Raw genomic sequence first — 24,754 nt, 5'->3', positions numbered from 1 at the left:
GAAAATGATCAGAACCGGTTAGATTATAGACATATCTGAAAGTAGAGCCAATGGGACGTTCTCATGGATCATATATGAAATACAAAAGAAGAGGGGAATCAAGGATGACTCCAAGGTTTTAGAAGGCTAAAGTGGCCTGCTTTTTAAGTAAGAAGCTGAAGATGTGAGTGCAGCAACTATGGGGAGGAGGTGGCAGAAATCACGACTTCAATTTGATCAGGATGTCAAGTTCAAAATGTTGACTAGGCAAATGGATACACAAATCTAGAGGAAAAGAGTTATAGCTGGATAGGAGGCATAAATTTGGAAGTCATGGGCAATTAGGTGTTATTAACAGTCATGAGACTGAATAAATGAGTTTAGATAGAAAAGAAGAACAAGGACTCAACCTTGGAGCATTTTAAACTTAAAAATTGGATAGATAATTCTAAGATGCACACAAAAAAATGCAAAGAACCTAGACTATCCAAGACTTACAATAAAGCTACAGTAATTAAGATAGCGTATTGGTGCAAAGAGAGACTAATGAAACAATAGAACAGAATAGAGCAGTCAGAAACAGACCTACACACATATGGTCATATGATCTACAAAAAGTGCTAATGCAATTCATTGGGGTAATTGATGATCTTTTGTTCTATAGTACTGAGTCAACTGGACATCCATATGGGAAAAATGAACTTTGATCCCTACTCCAAACTATACACAAAAATTAACTGAGGAAAAATCAAAACGTGAAAGGTAAAACAATAAAGTGCCTAGAAGAAAACACAGAGGAATATCATCAGGCCTCTGAGATAAGTAAAGATTTCTAAAACAGTGCATAGAAAGTACTAATGATAAAATAGGACATTAATTAATTTGATTTCATTTAATTAGTAACTTTTGTTAAACAAAAGTTAACAAAACAGAAGATAGTTTTAATACGTATATCCAATAATCAAATTAAAGATAAAGACAGGCACTTTACAAAAGAGAATATAAAAACTGTAAGAAAGTACTTCATAATCAAGTCATTAGGCAAATGCAAACGAAAATCACTTTGGAACATTGTTTGGTAATATCTATGAAACAAAACCTACACCTACCCTATAACCCAGCAATTCAATTTCCAGATATATCCTCAATAAAAATTAGTGTTTATGTCCTACAAAAAAATACATGTACAAGAATATTTATGACAGCTTTATTCATAATAGCTCCAGACCAAATGTCCATCAACATTAGAATACTGAGGTAATGTGCAGTGGAAAACCAAAGAATGGTGGAAAAATACTGCAACAAACAAGAACATAGATATATCTCACATATATTATATTTAGCTAAAGAAACCAGGCACAAAAGAGCTCATACAGTATAATTCCATGTACACAAAGTTCAAGATTAGGCAAATTAATATATGCCAGAGGATAAAATAGTGATTACCTTTGGGGGATACTGAGTAGGGAGCACAAGAGTCTTCCAGGGTCCTGAAAATGTTCTATATTTTGGTTTAGATGGTAATTACATGGATACACACACACACACACACACACACACACACACACGTACACCACAGAGGAATGAAAAAAAAAACAGGAAATGTACTGAAAGCTAAGGGATGCAAATGTTTAAAGAAGGCAAAAAGCAAGCAAAAAAAGGACAGACCTGACATTTGGATTAGTAGGATATAGACTGCTGGTGACTGACCAGCATTTGTGGAGTGGTAGGCAGTGGGGAGTTGGGGGAAGAGGGGATGAAATCTTGATTGGAGTATGTTTAAGAGAAAACAAGAGGAGAGTATCTAGAGGTAATGAGGAGAAAATTCTTAGGAAGTTTTGTTGCAAATGGGAATAGAAAAATAGAGAAGCAGCTGGCAGGGAATGTAGGATTACATTTTTTTAGATAGGTGAAAAAAGCATATATGTATGCTCCTTGGAATGACTGAATAGAGAGGGAAAAATTGGTGATGTGGGAGAGGCAAAAATTGCTGGAAAAAAAATCCTTGGGGAAATAAGAGGAAATGGAATCTATTGTATAAATAGAAGAACTGGCTTTAGATATGAGCAGTAACAGTAATATGCAAGAAGGGAGAGTATATGGGCACAGGTGCAAGTAGGTAATTAAATACGGTGGTAGCAATCAGTGAAAGTTCTCTTGTTATTGCTTTAATTGGTCAGTGAAGTAGGAAGCAAGGTCAGAATAGGGGAGGAACTGTTAAAATATGAAAGGAGAAGAGAAAGTGTAGGCTCAGAAAACATGAAAATTTGGATTATGCTTTTGTTCCAAGTGAGTGCAATGAAGTGAGAGAAGGGCAAAGGAATCTTGGATTTATGAATGGTATTGATTACAGTGATTGATAATGGAATTTAAGCAAGTTTAAGAGGGAAGAAAGGACATCAAAAAGTTAAGCATTAGTCAAAGTTGCTAGGTCTCAGTGAGGTTGGAGTATTGCTGGAGTCATGTTACTAGAGATAGTAAGCTAGAAAGAAGAGGGCGATCCAAAAAATGGGATGCATGAAACCAAGGTCATGTAAGTATAACACTATTGGTAATGAGATGGTCTTGGGGTATGACCATGGGAGTCAGTGGCTAAGGTGTGATGGAGGATATAGGGGATTTTGCTGATGATTTGAAAGAATGAAGAAAATGAAGAAATGAATATGTTTGGAGATCAAACCTTTCACTCCTTGTTCTCCTTGGAGTCCTTTATCACCTGGAGATCCTGGGGGGCCTGGAGGGCCTGGTTCACATATCTCATCACCTGAGTAAGATAAAGAAAGGATAGCAAGCTAATTGTGAAATATCCAGAAGATTAAACAAAAGAAAGCCTGACAAGCTAGAAAAAGACCTATTCTCTGAAGAAATACAAGTACCTATAAGCAAAAGGAAAATATAACATTGCTAATAAATACTATATGAAGAGCAAATGTAAACATCCAAGAACTACCAAAACCCAAAAAGTAGAAGCAGTAGTAGAATTTCTTAGATATCAGAAACGCAACAAATGAGGCCAACCTTTAGCTAGAGTTACTTATAAACAAAATAAACAAAAACAAAAATAGAACTTAATAGGAGAAAAATATGCTTACTAGGAGGGATGTGAGGGCCAGGAGGGCCAGGAGGCCCTGGAAGCCCAGGAGCCCCAGGCTGTCCATCAAGTCCAGGAGGTCCAGGAATGGAAATTCCAGGTGGTCCTTCATCACCTTTCTGACCCCTTTCTCCAGGAAATCCAGGAGGGCCAGGAGGACCCATAACTGCAGCCCCTAAGATTCAAAAAAGTGATCAAAATGATTTCATCTTAGAGATGTTACTTTAGTTCTCATTGAGACATTAGATAATGATAAGATCTTCCTTTAACATATAATTCTGGTTATGTTTTTTTCTATGAGACTCAAAAGTCTGAAAAAAAGGTTGAAAAGTTTCAAAGAATGTAAGTAACAGTTTGAGGGTAGGAAATAATAATTTAAAGTAGCTTTACTACTTTTGGAAATTACTAGTCACCCCATCCTTTGACACTATGTTCTTATAATCTTAAAAATACTGGAAAGTCATTAGCAAGATAAAAAGATATTTCAAAGTTACCATATAAACATGGCTCTGTTTCCGGACATTCTTCTGTTACACTGGTGATTCATGCACCATTAACACACTTTTTAGTTACTATAACTTTATAATGTTTTCAAAACTGCTAAGGAAAACACGCTTGTCTTTGTTCATTTTTAAAACCATCTACAAATTTACTTTTCCAAATAAATTTTTCAGTTTCATTTTCAAAAACTGGTTGGGATTCTGAATGGGATTAATTTGAATTTAAAGATTATTTTTTGGTAGAATCAACTGTTTATAATATTGGTTTTTCACATCAAGTAATAATTAAATTTATTTCTCCATTTATTTAGTAATTTTATATTATTTAATAATAATTTACAAAATTCTGCAAAGAAGTCTTACACATGTATTGTTGGGGTTATTCATGGGTTTGTTTTATAACTACTGTTAATTTTAATACTATTACTATTGTGAAGTGTATTTTTTTCTCTTATACATTTGCTGGTGAAGAGGAAGGCAAATTAAGTATGCTACTCAGATCTGGCCATCTTGCACACATATTCTTTTTAAGTTCTGGGAATTTGTCAATGGATTTTTTAAAGCTTTCTAGTAGATAATCAGATGGTCTCTGAAAAACTGAAATTATTTCTTGCCCAAATCTGTTATTCTATGACTTTTTAATAATAGCCATTCTAACATGTGTTAGTATCTCATTGTGGTTTTACTTTGCATTTATTTGCTGATTAGTGATGTCAAGCATTTTTTCACGTTTGTTGGCCACATACATGTCTTATTTTAAGAAGTGTTCTGTTCATGTCTTTTGCCCAGTTTTTAATGGGGTTATTTTTTTCTCTTATTGATTTGTCTAAGTTCCTTATATTAATAGATTCTGGATATTAGTCCTTTGCCAGATGCATAGTTTACAATTATTTTCACCCATTCTGTAGGCTATTTACTCCACTGATTGTTTCTTTTGCTGTGCAGAAGCTCTTTAGTTTAATTAAGTCCCAATTGTCTATTTTTGTTTTGGTTACATTTACTTTTGAAGTCTTAGTCATAAATCTTTACCTAGGTCAATGTCCAGAAAAGTTTTTCCTGCATTTTCTTCTAGAATTTTTATAGTTTCAAGTTTTGCATTTAATTATATTTCATACTATATTAGAATTGCTAAACCAGCTTTTTTATGTATGGCATTTGCCCAATATATATTGCATTATTTTCAGACTGTATCTGTCACTTTGCTTTAGATATGTCTACTGTGCACTATATATAGGTATTTTTAATTTCAATTTTATTTTAGTCACTGTCTTTTAATCAGTGTTTAGTTCTTTCAAATTTGTTGGAGTTATTGACTTATTTTTAATTTCTTCTTGTCACCTTATATTTCATTTTCTATTTACCCAGATTTGTCTTTATTTTGCCCCAATCTTAACTTGTACTATATATGAGATTTTTAGTCATTTTCTTTCTTCAATTGGTGTGTACGTTATACATTTTATTTCTATTCTTCTCTAGTGGCTACTATTAACATTTTAACCTATGTACTTAAACCTATATATTTCTAAAAATTTATACAGTTAACAAGATTTATATTATCTTTCCCTAACAAGACAAAAACTCTTATCCTTATTCTCTCTGCATCTACACATCACATGTTAATAATGTTTACAATTATAGCTCCAAGTTGTTACTTAAAACACCTTTTTAAAAAATGACCAGTACTGATTTAGACTTAACATGCTTTACTAATATATTTTCTAAGCTTTGGTTCTTGCATCCTACTGCAATTCTCATTTTATCCAGAATTCCCTTTTTTCTTTTTGGAGTAAAACTTCCAGTAACTATTTCAGAGACAGTCTGAAGGTGTTAAACTTCCTATGTATCTCATCTTCACATTAGGATGATAGTTTAGTGTAATACAGAATCCCTAATTCATAGTAATTTGTCCTTATCACTTTGAAAATGTGCTCCATTATCATCCTCTGACTCACTGCTTTGTAGGTGATCGGCCTTTTGTTCTCAAATAGTTTTTAAGAGCTTCTTTTTATCCCTGAATTCTGAAATGTCCCTACAATGTGTCTAGTTATGGACCTTTGCATTACTATTATTTTACTATTGCTTAGTGCTTCATGAGCTTTTTCATAGTGATGCATGTGTTTTTTAACAGATGGAAGTTCTCAGCCATTATTTTTTTTCAAATGCTGCCTCTTGTCCCAGTCTCTCCTCCTTGACCTCCCTCATGAGATAATTTTGGAGTTTCTAGGTTTATCTTTTATACCTCTTAACTTTTCATTCATACTTCCCAACTCCTTATCTCTTACTGCATCCTGAGGTAATTCTTTATTTCAATTTTCCAAATACAGTCTGTATTTAATTCACTATTTTGAGATTAGGAATCTGAAGTTCACATTTAGGAATCTGAAGTTCGCATTTAGAGCATAATGGAACCTATATTTATTCTCTTTCTCTTGGGAAAGATCACTGAATATCACTCATCTCATCATTTTAGTATTTCATTAGCCACATATTTTTGAAGGAAAAGGAATAATAATTTATTGAATATGTATGTGTGCTAGGCACTGTACCACATGCATCTAGAAATCTTACATAAATCACTGTTATTACCCTATTTCAGAGGACATTCAAATAAACATTCTAGATAACGGCAGTACTCAATTTGTGGCCAAATTAGAAATGTTCCACTATACTGTGTGTTTTCAAAGGGAATAATATAAAACTCAGTATTGAGCTCGAAGATTTTATTCTATAACAAAATCACCATGGGGATTTCTAGTTATGTATTTCTGAAATTTTAGGTGGATAACGCTGCTCGCCATTTTTATATAGGAAATCTTGCAAAACTAGGCATTACTTGGGGAGAATATCCTTCCCTATTAGCATGAAAAGTGTGATGATTTGCCTATTAAATTGTTTGGTGTAATTTATTAATAATAAAATATACCCCAGTTAATATGGCTATCATCAAAAAGACAAAAAATAACAGATGCTGCAAGGATGCAGAGAAGAGGGAACTCTCATACACTGTTGGTGGGAATGTAAATTAATGAAACCATTATGAAAAAAAGTATGGAGGTCCTTCAAAAAACTAAAAATAGAACTACCATATGTTCCAGCAATCTCACGTCTGGGTATATATCCAAAAGAAAATAAATTAGTAATTCAAAGAGATATCTGCATTCTCATGTTTATTGCAGCACTATTCGCAATAGCCAAGATATGAAATCAACCTGAATGTTCATCAGTGGATGAACAGATAAAGGAAATGTGGTATAAATACACAATGGAATATTATTTGGCCATAAAAGAATGGAGTTCTATCATTTGCAGCAACTTGGTTGAGCCTGAAGGACATTACGTTAAGTGAAATAAACCAGGCACAGAAAGGCAAATACAAATGCATGTTCTCATTCTTACGTAGGAGGTTAAAAAAAAAAAGTTGATCTCATGGAGATGGAGAGTAGAATGATGGTTACCAGGGGCTGAGAAGGGTCGGGGGAATGAAGAAAGGTTGGTTAATGGGTACAAACATACAGTTAGATAGAAGCAATAAGTTTCAGTGTTTGGTAGCACAGTAGATTCACAGCAGTTAACAACAACTTATTGTATATTTCAAAACAGCTAGAAGAGAAGATTTGAATGTTCCCAACATAAAGAAAAGATAAATACTTGAGGTAACGGATATTCTAGTTACCTTGATTTAATCATTATACATTGTACTCATGTGTTAAAATATCACATGTATCCCATAAATATGTGCAATTATGTATCAATAAAAAATAAAATGTAGAAATAGGAATCTTAGGATTAAAGGACACTATTCACTTGGGCTTTTTTAAAGTACAAGTGAGTAATATGGTGAGAGAAGGTATAGTAAGAGTTGGGGAGCATCTGTCAATTAAAAAGGACTTGTGTCTTCTACTTCCATGCTGACCATGGAACTAATCTGATAAAAAGTATACATGGATTAGCAAGGATGCTATAAGCACAAGGCCATAAATGCAATCTCATTTACCTGGAGGTCCAGGAAGGCCAGGTGGACCCTGTATTCCAGGAAATCCTCGCTCTCCTTTTTCTCCAGGCAAGCCAGGCAACCCAATGTTTCCCTTTTCTCCTATAGTTATACCAGTCCCAGGTCTAGGAATTACCTTTATTACGAAAGAAAAAAAAAATAAAGAAATGCAAAGAAGAAATGGCTTGTTCTCCTGAAAACATTATGGGAGCTACATATGATTACAATGTCATCATTTTCACATAGTTTATGAGTCACATTTTGTATCACTCCCATCCTCCAACTGATTAGAAAATGTCCAATACAAGTAACAACATTACCATGTTCCTGAGCCTGAAGCATATAAAACTAAAAGTATTTTTGATGTCCCTTCTCCTATAATTCACATTCAATTCATTCCAATCTCCTAAGCCTGACAATTCTTTACAGAAAATGTCTCTCCAATTTGCTCCCTTGATTTCTGTTGCCACAGCTATATTACCAACTCACACTTAGAGTAACAGAAGCACCTCTGATCTTGTCCCTTGAATTCCAATCTATTGTTAGGATATGCTTCCTCAAAAACCATTTGTGTGTGTGTTAACTATTCTGCTTAAGGACTCAAAATTGCTCACTACTTTTTACTATAAGTGCTGCTACTTTTAATCCTGAACTGTAAGTCACCTCTCACTTCCAATACTTCTCTCACCTATTTAATCTCCTACTATGTCTTACAATAAATTTTTATTATAGTGAAGTCTGTCTGATTCTAACCATTTCATTCAACTTGCACATTCTTGTCTATGTCTTTGCATATTCCATTCCAAACATGTGTAACGCCTTTCCCCAATCTTTCTCTTTATTAACCCACATTTATTTCTTCCTTTAAAAAAGAAAACTCTGCCATAAATATATATACCTACTATATACCAAAAAAATTTAAAAATAAAACCCGTGCTTTTATTGATTAAACCCAACTAACTAATCATTTCTTTTTACTCTGTATTCTTGTAACTCATTAAGTATTTTCTAAAAAAACTTAATATTAAATAAATTAAATATTAACAAATTCTTCTTATAGACCTATAAAGGTAAATGAACTTCAGATTTAAGAGACTGCCAGTCTGATGTACAAATCAACACCTAATAGCAGTGTGATATTTCATCCTGTCTCTATTGGATGGATATAAGAAATATTCACACAAAAGGAGACAAAAAGTTGTGGGACCTAAGATTGGAATAGTGATTCAAAAGGGAAACTAGGCTGCTAAATAGGACTGTACTCTCAAAATTTCCATTTCTTCTGATACTTATTAAAATTTTATCTTCTCATTTTATAAAGAGATTATTTCCTAGAGGACTGAAGCTGATTTTAAAATGAAAGTGAATAAAAAATATCTAAGATCTTCTTTAAGTATATCCTCATTAGATTTAGTACAGTCCTAAGTATTAATAACTGAGACTCACTATGGATAATAAGAATTAAGTTAATGTTACTAACACGTCTGGACACATAAGTTTTCCAACATTCGCACTGTTGCGGCTTCAATGCAGTTTGAAGTCGAGTCTTACTAAATTTCAACCAAAGAAAAACCAATATGCTAAACCTCAGCAATGATATTTTATTCCTAATAAGACTGGAAGTATATTTGACTTAAATTTCATAGTGAACACAAACATGACAGAAAATCTGTAGCTCCCCCACCCTCAATTATTCTTCCATAAAGCAGCTTCCTACATGCGTTATTAAAAGTCCCTAGAAAGCACACATTCAGGAAAGAAAGAGGTGTGAATCAGACAATTACAAATTGAGAAAACCTATTAAGACCAAATCTATTTTCTCCTGAGCTCTGCAGGGGAAAGGACCAATCCCCCACCCCCACCCCAACTTCCCCAAGTTTTGTTTTGTTGTTGTTGTTGTTTTCATTGAACCTTCGTAAGCAACACTTGCACCACCTGCTGGTTGCTTGAGAAATGATCTGGCAATCATGAGGCAAAACAACCCAATGCCATAATTTTAGACCTTTACCATGCAGAAGTAACGCATAGGCAGAACAATACAAAGACCTTGAGGTCAACATTACTGAAGATTTTAGATGTAAAGACTTTTAAGCCAGTAGAAATTGATAATGACTTGAAATTTTGTGTTCTATGAAGAAAAAGCAGGGAGTATGCAATTAAGGCACAAAAATGATAATGCATTAATAAATTTGATAAATGAAGACTAAAAAAAAAACTTACAAGTCCAGGAGGTCCAGGTGGGCCAGTGTCACCTTTTTGGCCCTGTTCAATGCAATCGTAAAATAGGTTGGTAAAATTCGCATGAAAACATCAATTTCCTCAAGAATATAAGAGAAACTTTCCAAAAAGACCCAGAAATCAATCATAAAATACCTCAAATGAGAAATGCAACATGAAGTAATGAAACAATTCTGAGCTAAGCCTAACCTGTGATGTTGTCTCAGATTTACTAGCTATATAATCTTCACCAAGTTAATTAACTTCTCTGGTTTATATACAAAGAATAAAGATTTTTGGACCAGAGTTTTAAGGTATTTCTAGTTGTAATATTCTTTGATTTTTAAGATTCCTATTTCTAGCCAATTACAAATACTCTATAAAGAAGATAATAGAAAAAAAATGGTAGCACTAGAATCAGTGAAAAAATTACTTTTTTTTTTTTTTTTTTTTTTTACATTTAGCCATGTTTCTTCTCATAAAACTAGTCAAGGACATAAATGTAGTGCCATTTCTATTAGTGACAGATATTTTAGATGTGATGGACTTAACTATCACCAATAATAGCTAGTAAATCTGAATTGCTTTCATGAGCTTGCTCTTAGAAGCTAATGAAAGACAAGTTCAGATAAAACTTTCATCCTTGATTAGTAGCTACAACAGCATGAAAAAAACCACAATATTCAATATTCAAATGTTACTCTACTACTGGCCAAGACACAAGGATGGTTTGTTTCATACTTCTATTCTGACTCTAGACTTGTTCATAGAAGCCATCCATCTATATACAAATACTATTTGACAAAAAATCATTTTATCGGAGTATTTCCTACCTCCATCTATTCTAATTGTGCCTTTTAAGCCATGCTAGAACTTGGACCTAATTTAAAAATAAACCACCATTAAAATATGTGCCTTCTGGGTACATTGAAGTTTGTAACGCCTTTCCTTCCTTGCCTGAAAAACCAAAAAGCTTTCAGTTTTTGATACAAAGCAATTAAAAACAAGAGGGATTGGAGGACTGGTTATTTTGTGCCCTGCTAAAAATCTGGTAATTGTATGTTTCATACAATCTTTCAAAGTCACTTGAAAAATAGGTAACTAAATAAATGACCTCAGTCAGGCTGCATTGGCCCAGTAGGGGGGAAAAAACAACAAAGAATTAGCCACAGACTTACAGACAATAATTGCATACAGAATGGAAATGTTTAGTGGCGACGTTCTACATTCACAGTTATAAGCCTTTTTAGTAAGAGGACCTCACTAAAATAGTGCTGAATTCTCTTTGTGGAAAAAAAGAAGTTTTGCCAATACATGCTCAAAGTAAAGGCAATGACTTTTCACAGTGGAAATGCTAAAGTTAAACAATGCTTAATGTATTTCTGCAACATGGACTGATTTCAGGCAATGGAATAAAATTTAGCAAGTGTGGTATAAAAGAAAAATGAGCAAAAGATGAATAAAGAAGGCATATTTTGAATATAAAAGCTAGTTATGTAGACTTTTTCCATTTATAACTCAAGCCTGGGAGAAGAAAAGGAGTATTTTAGCTAGACTAAACCAGTCACTTCAAAGTATTAAAATTCTTACCTTTTCACCATCCCTTCCAGGTTCACCAGGGTAACCAGGATCACCAGGCAAACCCTTTAAAACACAGAGGATAGGGTGACATCAGCACAAATGATGGGGTTAGGAAATCTCCAAAGATCATCTTCTCCATAGAAGCAATGAGAATACTGGCAAAAATGGTCAGTCAGAATTAACTTTCAGAACTTAACCAAAGCTTGCAGCAATTCAAGGAGTGTTTTCTCAGAAAAAAAAAAAAAAAAAAAAAAAAAAAGCTGAATCTTGGTGAGAACTCAGAGCTTTGTGGCATTTTAACTTGCTCTATTCCCACCACCTCTCAGAGCTTTGTGGCATTTTAACTTGTTCTATTCCCACCACCTCTCCTCACAATCAAGGCGAAAACCAGCAGCCTAGTAGCAACTGGAGAGGAAAGAACAGGGTTGGAGCTCCTTCAAAGCCCCATTTCCAGAGAATTATCATTATTTGATCTGTCTGCTGGTTCAAAAGAAGACTATTTGCAAGGCTGCCTTTATTTGACCCAACTTGGGTTCTCCCAGCGCAAACAGAGAACAAGAGAACAGCCTCCCTACCCCCCCAACCCCAATTTGTTTAAAACACTAAGAGGCAATTGTTGAACATCACAGCTGCCTGAATCAAGACAAAGACCAATTGTTCCAAAGGAAGCCAGGAACTGAGGCCCTGAATTTACCTCTTGATATTTTATAATACAAAATATTTTTGAACTAGAGATTGTAAGTTGAGGATTGCCTGTTTAGTAAAATATCCTGAAACCAATTTATCTGAATTTAGTAATTCTAACCTGTCTTGTTAAGAATTATCCTTTTCCCTTAGAATAACTTACAAATTTCATCAAATATTCTCTCTGTCCTTGAAAAACTCTTGCCTACTGCGGATTACTCTTGATACTGAAGCTGCTTGAAATAATGTTCTTGGACTTACATATTTTATTTCCTATGCCCCTTTTTGGTAGTAAGTAGAAGAATTACCTGTCAAAACTTTTACTGAAAAAACATGTTCACACACACAAAAAAACTGTATGGGAATATTTATATTCATATAAATATTTTTATATGAATATAAAAGTTTTATTCATAATGGCCAAAACATAGAAATAACCAAAATATCCTTCAATGTGTAAATGGATAAACAAACCATGGTCTATTCAAACTATCAAATACTACTCAGCAATAAAAAAATGAACTGATACACAATTCGATGTATTATGCTATGTGAAGGGATCCTGATTCAAAAGGCTACATGCAATATGATTCAATGTATCTGACATTTGGGAATAGGCAAAATTAAAGAGATTGACAAAAGATCAGTTGTTACAAGGAGGTTGGGATGGGGAATAGGGAGAGGATAACTAAAAAATAGCATGAGGGAACTTTTGAAGGTGATGGAAGTGTTCTTGATTATGGTGGTGGTGACACAACTGTATGTGTTTGTCAAACACAGAACTGTAAACTAAAAATAGTTCCTTTTACTTTATGTAAATTATATCTCAATAAATCTGACTTTAAAAAATAGAGGAACCTCAAATTTATATTTGGTGTAATTGGATTGTTTGTAATGCAAAGGATAAATGCTTGAGGGGATGAATACCCCATTCTCCGTGATGTCCTTATTTCACATTACATACATGTATCAAAACATCTCATGTACCTCATAAATAAATATATATACCTACTATGTACTCACAAAATTTTTTAAAAATTGAAAATTATATTCAAAAGACAAAGACTGGATAATTTCAATTCATTTAAACTATTTCCAGACCCCACAATCTTTGTCATACTGCTTCTCTGCCACCTTATGTTATACCAACACATAAATGTCTCCAGTTTTGCAGGTGGAAAGAACCTTAGCTACTTACAGGAATTCCTGGTTGGCCATTTTCTCCATCTTTGCCTGGTTTACCCTATAGGATACAAAGAAATGATAGGGCAACAACATACATTTGTTAGTTAAGAAGCATAAAGTTAAAGAATATAACAAGCTTTATTCCTGGCTTGGACTATATTAAGTAGACTTTTAAGACATCAACATTATAATGTCAGTAGTGATATTTTGAAACAATGGAAGTAAGATGTAGGAAGAAAGAATAAAATCACACACACACACACACACACACACACACACACACAAACACATTTAGAATTTTTTGCAAAGAATATTAGCAGTTACATCACTTACTCTTTTGCCTGGCTCTCCTTGATCACCCTTCTCACCTTTCTCACCACCTGGGGGACCCTGTACACATAAAAATAGTTTCACAATGGTTCATGGGATACTGTGTACCAATACCAATTTACATTAAATGATGCTAAAGCACTTTAGGTTACTTACTGGAGGACCACGTATCCCTGGAGGTCCAGGAGGCCCTCGGTCACCAGGAAGTCCCTATGCAGTAGTAGGGGAAAGGAAATCAATGTTAATACTGGAACATGCATTTTCATTCTAAGCACTAGAGCTAGCTAGGAGCATTTTTAATAAACTGAACCACAGCTACATCTATGTTGCAGCAACATGGTTAGAGCTGGAGGCTATAATCCTAAGTGAATTAATGCATGAACAAAAAATCAAATACCACATGTTCTCCCTTATAACTGAGAGCTAAACATTGGGGACACAAGGACATAAAGATGGCAACAATACACACTGGGGACTACTAAGAGTAGAGGGAGGCAGGTAATACTTGTAAAACTAACTTCTGAGTACTATATTCACTACCTGGCTGATGGGATCTGTACCCCAAACCTCAGCATCACACAATATACCTATGTGACAAACCTGTACATGTACCCCCTGTATCTAAAATAAAGGTTGAAATTTTTTAAATAATAAAATAAAATAAAAATAAATCTCCCCCTAAAAAAATTAAACTGAACTGAATACTTACGTAGTATAACCAAAGATAATAGGGTGTTTCTAACTTAAAGTTGAAATCTTCTAGGCAAAATTAACTAGAGCTATCTCTGCTCATTTCAGTTAATTTTTTGTCTATATACAAGCCAAGATTTGAGGTAAATAACAAGGCAACACTTAAAATGAAAATAATGACAATTTTTTATTCTTATAAAATATTTTATAAAAAGCAAGAATACCTAAAACAAGGAGATTTTGGGGTCACACGGCATACATATATTTTGGGAGATAATTAAATGGCCAAATTCATATTGATGGTAGAGTTTCAATACAACTTTTCCTTTATTCTTAACTTTCTTATTAATATTTAAGTGAAACAAAAATGCACACATTCTGTTTGTTAAAGTGTGGGCCAGTACGCTTTAAAAATATATCTAATTTCCCTCATCTACTCTAGCAAAAGCAGGGTATCAGATAATTATTTCTAAACACAACAAAGGTTTATAGAGTAACATTATCCTTCTCCTTGCATATCAGTGAAATGTAGGGAACACTGTCATCATTCTGACTTACCATAACCTAATTTTATACATGAATGGATTCTTCAAATAGCCAAAAATGGAAATAACCCAAATGCCCATCAACTGATGAATAAATGGATAAACAAAATGTAGACTATTTACACAATGAACTATTATTCAGCCATAAAAAGGAATGAAGCACTGATATGTGCTGCAAAGTGATTTAACATGAAAACACTATGCTAAGTAAAAGAAGCCAGACACAGAAGACCACATATTATATGATTCCATTTATATGAAATATCCAGAATAGAAAAATTTACAGAGCCAAGAAGTAGATTAGTGATTACCTAGGGCTGGTCAATTTGGGGAGAAATAAGGAGTACAACTAACATAGGTATGGAGATTTTTTTTGAGGAAGCCTCAGAATTTTCTAAAGTTAGATTGCACTGATAGTTTCACTACCCTGTGAATACACTAAAAAAAAAATTGAATTGTACACTTTAAATGGGTGGCTTATACATATGTAGACTGTATCTTGATAAAGCTATTTTAAAAATTTAATGATCTCGGCCAGGCGTGGTGGCTCATGCCTGGAATCCCAACACTTTGGGAGGCTGAGGCGGGCAGATCATGAGGTCAGGAGTTCGAGACAAGCCTGGACAACATGGTGAAACCCCATCTCTACTAAAAATACAATAATTAGCAGGGCGTGGTGGTGGGCACCTGTAATCCCAGCTACTCGGGAAGCTGAGGCAGGAGAATCGCTTGAACCTGGGAGGCGGAGGTTGCAGTGAGCCAAAATCATGCCATTGCACTCCAGCCTGGGTGACAAGAGCAAGACTTAGTCTCAAAAAAAAAAAAAAAAATTAATAATCTCAAATCCTTGTTATTTAAAAAAAAATACCCTTATATATAACCACATTTCAGCTTATAATGCATTTTAATGGAATGCCACTTACATAGAAATATTATTTTAACTTTTTATCATTTTATTTTATTTTTTCAGCTTTATTGGGGTATAACTGACAAATTAAAAACTGTATATATCTAAGGTGTAAACAATGTGATGTTTTGATATACATATACATTGTGATGTGATTACCACCATCAAACTAATTAACATATCCATAGCAAGATTTTCATTGACTTCCTCCCTACTTACTCACCTGATCTCCTTTCTGAAACTCTACATCAATTGGTCTTTTCTGTTCACTGATCTGCCCAGGTGGCCCAGGTGGGCCCTGAAGACCTTGCTCACCCTGTTTGCAAGATAAAATAAGACAGTGATACTTCATAACCTCCACAGACAGTAATATAACATGTAAGATAAGATAACTGCAAGAAGCAAGAGAAAGAAAAAGGCAGTTCAAATGACTACAAAAAGAGAAAGCTGAGGGCTGAATAACCAGCTCTCTTTCTTTACTCACTTTTTCACCTTTGGGTCCCTGGAAATTTAAGCCCATATTCCCCTGGAGAGAGAAGTTTCCATGTAAAAATCTCACTGACAGTAAGAAAAGGAATCCACACCAAATAAAAGATATAAAGAAAAAGAAAATTACCTTAGGTCCTGGAAGTCCTGGTGGACCAGGAGGGCCCTAAGAAGAGAAGACAAAAGAGAAAATAAAATGTTATATTAATAAGTTAATTTTAAAAGTTGTTTAGTTTCAGAAAGAGTAAGGTGTGAAAAAGCCCATCAAAATAGTATTTTCTTGTTTGTTTTCATTTTAGTCAGAGACACACATTTTAATTGATTAAAATGAGCTAGATGAATGTGAGTACCTCTGATGACAAAATAGAAATGGGCAAGAGAAAAAAGCTGGGATGGGCAGAGGTAGAGAGGTAGCCCCATTGTCAAAAATCAATTCAAAAGTTAATCTCAACAGACCCATCAAATTTTTCACGTCAGAATTATAGGTAAATTTAGGTACCATAAAGCAATTAACTCTAATTGACTCTCAAGTTCTAAAAAGCATATGTTTTTTTTTTAAATCCAGTTTGATTTTTATACAATATGACTTTGTGTATTTGAGAATGTTTCAAGGTTTAAAAAATTAAATAGGCACCTTTCTGCTCAAGTATGTTGCCTCTTAACCTCAATGGGCCTATTTATTTATATATTGTATCTTGGTGGCATTTCTTTCTTTCTTTCTTTTCTTTTCTTTTTTTTTTTTTTTTTTTGAGAAGGAGTTTCCCTCTTGTTGCCCAGGCTGGAGTGCAATGGAACGATCTCGGCTCACCACAACCTCCGCCTCCTGGGTTCAAGTGATTTTCCTGTCTCAGCCTCCCGAGTAGCTGGGATTACAGGCATGTGCCACCACGCCTGGCTAATTTTTTGTATTTTTAGTAGAGACGGGGTTTCTCCATATTGGTCAGGCTGATCTCAAACTCCCAACCTCAGGTGATCCACCCACCTTAGCCTCCCAAAGTGCTGGGATTATAGGCATCAGCCACCGCACCTGGCCTCTTGGTGGCATTTCTAAGATTTGGCTTCACCTGTTGAATTAGCATTAATTCAAGGAATATCCAGAAACGTAAAGTGAATTGGTTAAGTGGCCACAATGGTTGAGGAAATTCAAGGTGTGACAATATACTCAAGGGGCACCAATGTTCCAACAGCAGAATTAGGAAAAAGTGTGAAAGTCCATAGTTTCATGCTTTGCATGAAGTCTACAACTAAAACAAATGAAAGAGTTTTCTCATCTTTCCCCAAAAAGTTACAGGAAAGCAGAAATCACAATCTTTTCTGGTAGATTCTTCTAGCAGTTATCAAACATTATTTCCTTCACTCAAAAGTGCAGGACCAATTGTCACAAAAATGTACAACCTATAAAGGTATAATGAAAACTGTCACTTAAATATATGGTAGATGAGAGATAGAGTGGCACATGAGAAATTACTTCTACTGAAATACAATTTTCTTGCCCTTTTAAGAGGGCAACAGCAAAGCTGTAAGTCCAAAACATGACTTGAATGAAATCTAAGTATTGCAGAAGTAAAAATACTTAGAATTTACTAGGATAGAAAATAAGAGTGACTATAGAGCTAGTAAAGTAAGAGAACCGGTTGCACATTCAGGATCTGTAGAAGTTTTTGGGGTACAAAAACCTGTGACCAATTGCATAGTGATCACTCCCCTCACCAATTCTACTGTTTTGTCCCAGGCACCTAGGAAATGAGAGCCAATATTTTTTATGAAGCCCTGCTTTTGTTCTTAAACAAACAATTGCAGTTTGAAGAAACATGTTTCATCAAGTGATTAGAAAACTGCCTTAAAAGACTTTCTGAAATGGCCAGAATTGACTTCAGCACTGATACATCAAGAGCAAGCAACAAAATATTTCATTGTAAATCTTTCCTTTTATATACCTCATTTTTCCATCTATAAAATGGAGCCATTACTTAGAATGCATATTATTCACCGTATCATTGTAAAGTCACCTTTAAATAAGAAAATTATAAATTATGAATGTTGAGAATGCATTATGTTTTCAAGTATTATAAATAATATTAATATTCGTGAAAGAAGTCAGAAAGGAAAGGGGGGGATATTAAATTAAAGAAGAGAGCTTACCATCAAACCTGGTGGTCCTGGGGGACCAATTGGCCCTGGTATACCAGTGGGACCAGGTAGGCCCTGTTATAAAGTGAGTAAAGAAAATGATGAAAAAAAAGAAAAACAAGCCCCTCATTGTATTTTTTCTTTTTTTACACAAAGTCTCACTTGTGTCGCCCAGGCTGAAGTGCAATGGCGTGATCTCAACTCACTGCAACCTCCGCCTCCAGGGTTCAAGCGATTCTCCTGCCTCAGCCTCCTGAGTAGCTGAGATTACAGGCACCTGCCACTAGGTCCGGCTAATTATCGTATTTTTAGTAGAGATGGGGTTTCACCATGTTGGCCAGGCTGGTCTTGATCTCATGACTCAGCCTCCCAAAGTGCCAGGATTACAGGCGTGAGCCACTGTGCCCGGCCCCCTCATTGTATCTTACAAAGAACTAAATGGATGAAATTTAGACTTCATTTAAACTTCAGTCGTCATTGGAATTCTGCTCTACAATTTTATCATTCAGCAATATTATAAGTGAAATTTTAAAATGCATAGAGATAAAAGGATTAAGTAATTGTAAGAAAACTTGTGGTTTAAAGTGGTAAATAAATATAAGACAAATAATAAGGAAAATTTACAAAATAAAGTGATAAAGGTATGCATTTAGTTGGGGCTTTTATGCTATCAATGAGAAGGGAAAGGCTACTACTTTCAAGATAGCGTCTCTTAATTTTAAAATAGATAAGATTAAAGACAGAGGGTAATGAGAGGAACTGGGATAAATTATAAGAGAATGATACAAGTGTTATGGAATAATTTGGCATGTTAAAAACTGAAAATTTGGCCTACAATCTAGCAATTCTATACTTAGATATAAATCATGGATTTTTTTTTGTAATGAAAAAATTGTAGGCTGGGCACAGAGGCTCACACCTGTAATCCTCATACTTTTGGAGGCCTAAGCAGGAGGATCACTTGAGCTCAGATGTTTGAGACCAGCCTTGGCAACACAGTGAGAACTTGTCTCCACGAAAATTTTCAAAAAGTAGCCAGGTGTGGTGATGTGCACCTATGGTCCCAGTTACTCAGGAAGCTGAGGTGGGAGGATTGCTTAAGCCCAGGAGATTAAGACTGCAGTGAGCCATGATCATGCCACTGCACTCCGGTCTGGGCAAGAGTGCAAAACGCTATCTCAAAACAACAACAACAACAACAAACACCACATAAAACAAAAAACACCAAATGGTAGTATGTTCACAAATGGAAAGTTATATGAAAGTGAAACGGAGTGAACTGAAGCCATATCCAATAACATGGATGAATCTTAGCATATCAAGTAGAAAAAGTAAGTTGCAGAAAACTACATAAATGTTACATTATTTTATAAAGCAAAGCTAAATATTCTATTGCTTAGAAATATATGCATATATAATAAAGCTATTTTTAAGGCACAGATGGTAGCTATGTCTTGGGGGAATGCAGATGGATTTGATTACCAAGGGACACACAGGTTGACTCAAAATTATTTGTAATTTTCTAGCTCTTAAATGTTGTTCACTTTATATTTATGCTTCATAACATACATATATTTTGCATGTATTCTGTTGTATTTTCAAATATTACTTCATAACAATTTATAAAATATAAAGGGCAAGATTGAGTGAATTTTAAAAACTATGGATGGGTGATATCAAGTAAGGAATGAGAAGGTAGCTAATGAAAAAAGTCCCCAATCTTGTATCTTAGTGATAAACTACCAGGAAGTTTTGATTTTTTATTTTGGGCAAAGGATTCGACTATCATGAAATATAAACCCTAAGAAATTGACCTCTTAATCTACACTCAAAAGTTACTGCTCTCTCTATGCATGTTTTCTGTAGGCTAAAATTTTTTTCTTAAGATTACATTTGATGTTCACCATGCATAAACTGTATTCCTTCAGCCTTCAAAATATGTTCACATATTATGCATAACTGATAGTGTTACAAATGATATATCTTAATATATTCAATGGGACTTCCATAATTTTTATTTTTAATTAGGTCTTTTGTAAATGTACAAAAGACCCTACTGCTCTCCACAGTACAAGAATAAGAATATAGAACCCTATTTCTGCTGCCAATCCCCAAAAAACTGGATAGAAAGGCAAAAGAATGAAGCCGATGTTGTTAAAATTCTCCCTGGTCCAGATTGCTTTTATTTTCAGGTAGAAAGTACACGTAATGTCTAGTAAATATCTGATGATAATTTTTATGACAAAAGCAGAGAGTACTAAAGGTTGAGGGATTGTTGTAATCTTCTGGTTTAATCAATATAGCAAAAAAAGAAAATCACTGGATACTTACTTGTATTCCAGGAGGACCTGGATATCCTGGATTACCCTTTGGTCCTGGCAGTGATGACATAATTATACTACCTGGTTCACCCTAAAAGAAGCCATCAATGGAAGTTCTAAGACACAGTTATTATACATGAAAACCAGCAAAACCAGAAAAATGATCTAAAGATTCAATTTGTAACAGAGATGTACTAAAAGATTAGGCCATCTCAGTAATAAAAATGATAAGTTTACCTTTTAAAGGAAAATAAGGAAGTGGCCAGAGTACACTGAAGAACAGTAGATTTATTAAGAGTGTAGTACCTTCAGTTACTTATTAAAAGATATGTAGTAAATATTAAGTATTTGCCAACAATTGTGGTAGGTTCTGGGTAATCAGTAATGGAGAAGATAAACAAGGCCTCTGTTCTCATAAAGCTAACAATATAATGGGAAAATACAGACCCTAATATGTAAAAATATAAGATGACAATATCAAGGGCTGTGAATATTAACGGCTATGAAGAAAAATAACATGGTACAATAATTGAAAAAAAAAACTAGTGGAGAAAATTAGTTTGGGTAGTCAAAGAAGGGCAATCTGTGAAGGTAACATTCAGGTTAAGACCTGAAGGATAATAAGGAGTCATCCAGGCAAAGATAGGAGGAAGAATATTAGGCAAAGTAAACCATATATACAAAAGACCCTAAAAGCAAAACATTTGGCACATCCCAATAACTAAATGCAGACTGATGTGGTCAGTGAGCTAAGGGATAAGTTTAGTGGTTTAAGATAAGGCTGTCAATGTAGGCAAGGACCAGAGCATGCAGTTCTTACAAACAAACTGTGGACTTTACCTTAGATACACAGTAGAAAGCCCTTGAAGGTTTATAAGCAGATTAAATTATCAATTAACACTTTTTAAATGTCATTCTTCGTTGCTTTGTAAAGAATAAAACAGGAGGGGAGGTAAGGGTGGAGTAGTGGTGAAAAAAAGAGACTAGAGACTAGATAAGAGGTTATTGCAGTAATCCAGATGAGACATTATGATTAACGTGGTAACAGTGGAAATGAAGAAAAGTGGATGAATTTAAGGTGCCTTTTACAGGCACACTTAGTGTTTAGTGATGGAATTGAATGAGGAGGTGTGTGAAGGAATGGAAGATATAAATATTAACTCCCAGGTTTTGAGATCATGTAAAAGTGTACATAACATATAGAGATGCAAATTTGAGATATGAGGAGCCACAGGGAGGAGCGGGTTTATTTTGTGGGTGGATTAACTTGGAACATGTGGAGATGTCAGAAAGGCTGATGAATACACGTAGCTAACTCAGAAGAAAAGTCTGATTTGGTATTTAGTAACTAGATAGTATTCAATAATATGGGCATTAGTAATATTTCTGGGCATTGCAGGGAAGGAGGAGTACAGACTGTGACCTGATGCTTGATGGACATAAAATAATGACCTTACATAGAAGACTGCAGATTAACCAGAGGTGTAGAAGAAAAATCAGGAAAGGATAGTGTCACAGAAGCCAGGGAAAAAAGTAATTCTACAGAGAGTAGGTGGTTAACTGTATCAAAGTGTAAGAAGATGAAGACTTAAAGTGTCAGCAAAGAAACTCAAGTCTGATATACACATTTTCAAGTGTATCAGCACATACAAGGTACTTAAAGCCATGGGAACACAGGAGACTACTTAAGGAGAGCTTGTAAGTTTACACCTGCACAACTTCTAGAAACATCAATTTTAAGACAGAAGTTTGAGTCATTATCCTACTGAAGTTGCTGGCTTTCCTAATATTTTATTCAAAACCTTCGTTCCCCAGGATGAGATGCTTACCTTCATACCTGGGATACCAGGGGGTCCCTATTATTAAAAAGAAAAAGGATTATTTTATATGTATGAGAGAGAAACAAGCCAATTACAGAATGCTTTCTAAATAGAGTATAAAATGAGTAGACTGCTGTAGCGTCATTTCTGAATAGGCTATACCTTAGGATACTTAGAGGTGACATTTGTATACATACAAAATCCTTGCTTTTGCCCAGGAGAAAACTATATTACCAACTTCTTTTTGAAACATTTTCCTCTAGTTTATTACTTTAAAATGTATTACTTTGTTCCACATGAATGCATTGGGCTCTCTCACTACATTTCTGCTTCTTTTGTTAATTCCTGTGTTCATCATAATCCCAAATTTTATAACTTACTGGAGGACCCTGTAAACCAGGAAAACCGGGACTGCCTGGAAATCCACGTTCTCCCTAGAAGGAGTTAAAAATAAAGAGCATGGAGGAACAAGAAACAAAGAATAACTATAACATCAAGATATGACTTCTTGAAAAGATTTCTGTAAAAGCCATTTTGAAACATGCCAGATTGCCAAAAAGTTCATTAGTCTTCACTTTCCAATTACTTCAATATCAACTACCCATATCAATTCAACTTTTATCCCAATTCATCTATCCCAATCAGAAGTAAAGCAAAAAAATCATCTACCTCAGTTCTTTTCTTCCAACAAAGACATTTTGAGACAATCATGCCGCAAATTCTTTCATCATATTTAATAGTTAATGATCTGCCCCAATTTCCTGCCCATGTGTTATATGGATTCTTATTTTAACTGCTCTATTGCATTTTTCTTTTATTGTAAACTATTTCAAATTATTTTTGTAAAGGGGAAAAGATGGTAAGAAAGAAGGCCATTAATATCACCAAGAGGACAATAATAGCAGTAGTTCTAGCAATTGCAGGTCATTATGTTTTCTAGGCATCCAGCTTTTCTCACTCACTATTGTAAAGTACTAATATGGACACTTGGTTTAGAAAACAAAAGCTGAAATTGCTGTAGAAGAACACCAAAGCAACCTCCTTTCAAATACCTGTATGCCACGGTAATCCTAGAAACAACTTCATCAGAAGGTTTGAAAGAATAAAATTACTACTGTTGTGTGTCTTTGTGAGTCCAATACCCTTCTCTCCACCTTGTTACACATGGAAAAAGTAGGTCCTGAGAGAAAGGAAGTGGCCTAGACATCAAGTTTAAAAGACAGAAAAAGAAAAAAACCTATACATTGTGGCTCCAACTTTAAAGTTCATTCTTTTACTTACATAGTAAGAAATATAAGAAAAGCATTCAGACTTAAAAAATATGCATAATAAATCAATTTAATTTGTTTAAAATTTGTTACTCACATAATTGGAAGCCTGAAACACAAGTTAATCAATGCTCCCTTTAATCATATAGCACACTGTACTGATTATAGATACACTGGCCCTTCAAATTTGAAACTTTGGTTAGTGGTCTGTTTGTTTCTTAAAGCACACTGGCAAAAATAAATAAGTAAATAAAAATAAACAAATAACCGGAAGAGGCACAAAAATTTAGTCCAATTTAACATGAAATGTATCAGGCAAACTAACTCCACATTGGTCTTATCACTTTAAGGTTGCCCTAGCTAAAATGAAGAACACGATTAGTCCTCATGAATCCAAAATTTTTTTTAAAAATTATTATTATTGACAAGGGTTACATTGACCTGAAGAAATATTGGAGATGAAAAGAACTGTACTGCCTCAAGTATATAGTACAGTAATTATCACAAAATATGGCCATTGTAATGCAAAATAGTTGTTCAAGTTATTTTTAAAATATGCCCTATATAAAATCTGACATATGCCATTAATTAGAAAGATCTGGCCGGGCGCGGTGGCTCACATCTGTAATCCCAGCACTTTGAGAGGCCAAGGCAGGCGGATCAAGAGGTCAGGAATTCTAGACCAGCCTGACCAACATGGTGAAACCCCATCTCTACTAAAAATACAAAAAAATTAGCTGGGAATTGTGGCACGTGCCTGTAATCCCAGCTGCTCAGGAGGCTGAGGCAGGAGAATCACTTGAACCCTGGAAGCAGAGGTTGCAGTGAGCCGAGATCGTGACATTGCACTCCAGCATGGGCAACAGAGCAAGACTCTGTCTCAAAAAAACAAAAAACAAAAAACAAACAAAAACAAAGAAAGAAAGAAAGAAGGATCTAAGGTATTTTATGAATAGTTTTACAGAATATTATGTGAAAAACAGAAAATATCAAAAGAAAATACAGAGAATAACAATATGTTGCATTAAC

The 24,754-nt window shown here is 34.5% G+C and overlaps 1 protein-coding gene across 2 annotated transcripts in view; it reads right to left on the bottom strand.

Moving 5' to 3' along the window:
- COL4A5 (collagen type IV alpha 5 chain) overlaps positions 1 to 24,754 on the bottom strand; it is a 261,882-nt gene that overhangs the window by 109,033 nt on the left and 128,095 nt on the right. For both annotated transcript variants that reach the window (XR_008497119.2, XM_054471834.2), the window contains exons 7-21: positions 22,838 to 22,891; positions 22,467 to 22,493; positions 20,648 to 20,728; positions 18,329 to 18,391; positions 16,317 to 16,352; positions 16,185 to 16,226; positions 15,924 to 16,016; positions 13,715 to 13,768; positions 13,562 to 13,618; positions 13,242 to 13,286; positions 11,369 to 11,422; positions 9,782 to 9,823; positions 7,565 to 7,697; positions 3,072 to 3,245; positions 2,660 to 2,743 (exon numbers count right to left, since the gene is read on the bottom strand). Coding sequence is in view for 1 of the 2 variants with exons in the window: in XM_054471834.2 (XP_054327809.1) it covers positions 2,660 to 2,743; positions 3,072 to 3,245; positions 7,565 to 7,697; positions 9,782 to 9,823; positions 11,369 to 11,422; positions 13,242 to 13,286; positions 13,562 to 13,618; positions 13,715 to 13,768; positions 15,924 to 16,016; positions 16,185 to 16,226; positions 16,317 to 16,352; positions 18,329 to 18,391; positions 20,648 to 20,728; positions 22,467 to 22,493; positions 22,838 to 22,891 (1,039 nt within the window). In the remaining variant the exon portion in view is untranslated. The remainder of the gene's footprint in view (positions 1 to 2,659; positions 2,744 to 3,071; positions 3,246 to 7,564; positions 7,698 to 9,781; positions 9,824 to 11,368; positions 11,423 to 13,241; positions 13,287 to 13,561; positions 13,619 to 13,714; positions 13,769 to 15,923; positions 16,017 to 16,184; positions 16,227 to 16,316; positions 16,353 to 18,328; positions 18,392 to 20,647; positions 20,729 to 22,466; positions 22,494 to 22,837; positions 22,892 to 24,754) is intronic.

The sequence above is a fragment of the Pongo pygmaeus genome, chromosome X, assembly GCF_028885625.2.
Source record: "Pongo pygmaeus isolate AG05252 chromosome X, NHGRI_mPonPyg2-v2.0_pri, whole genome shotgun sequence".
NCBI lineage: Eukaryota > Metazoa > Chordata > Mammalia > Primates > Hominidae > Pongo > Pongo pygmaeus.
The sequence above is the reverse complement of the archived record's forward strand: the minus strand, read 5'-3'. Positions and strand labels throughout refer to the sequence as shown.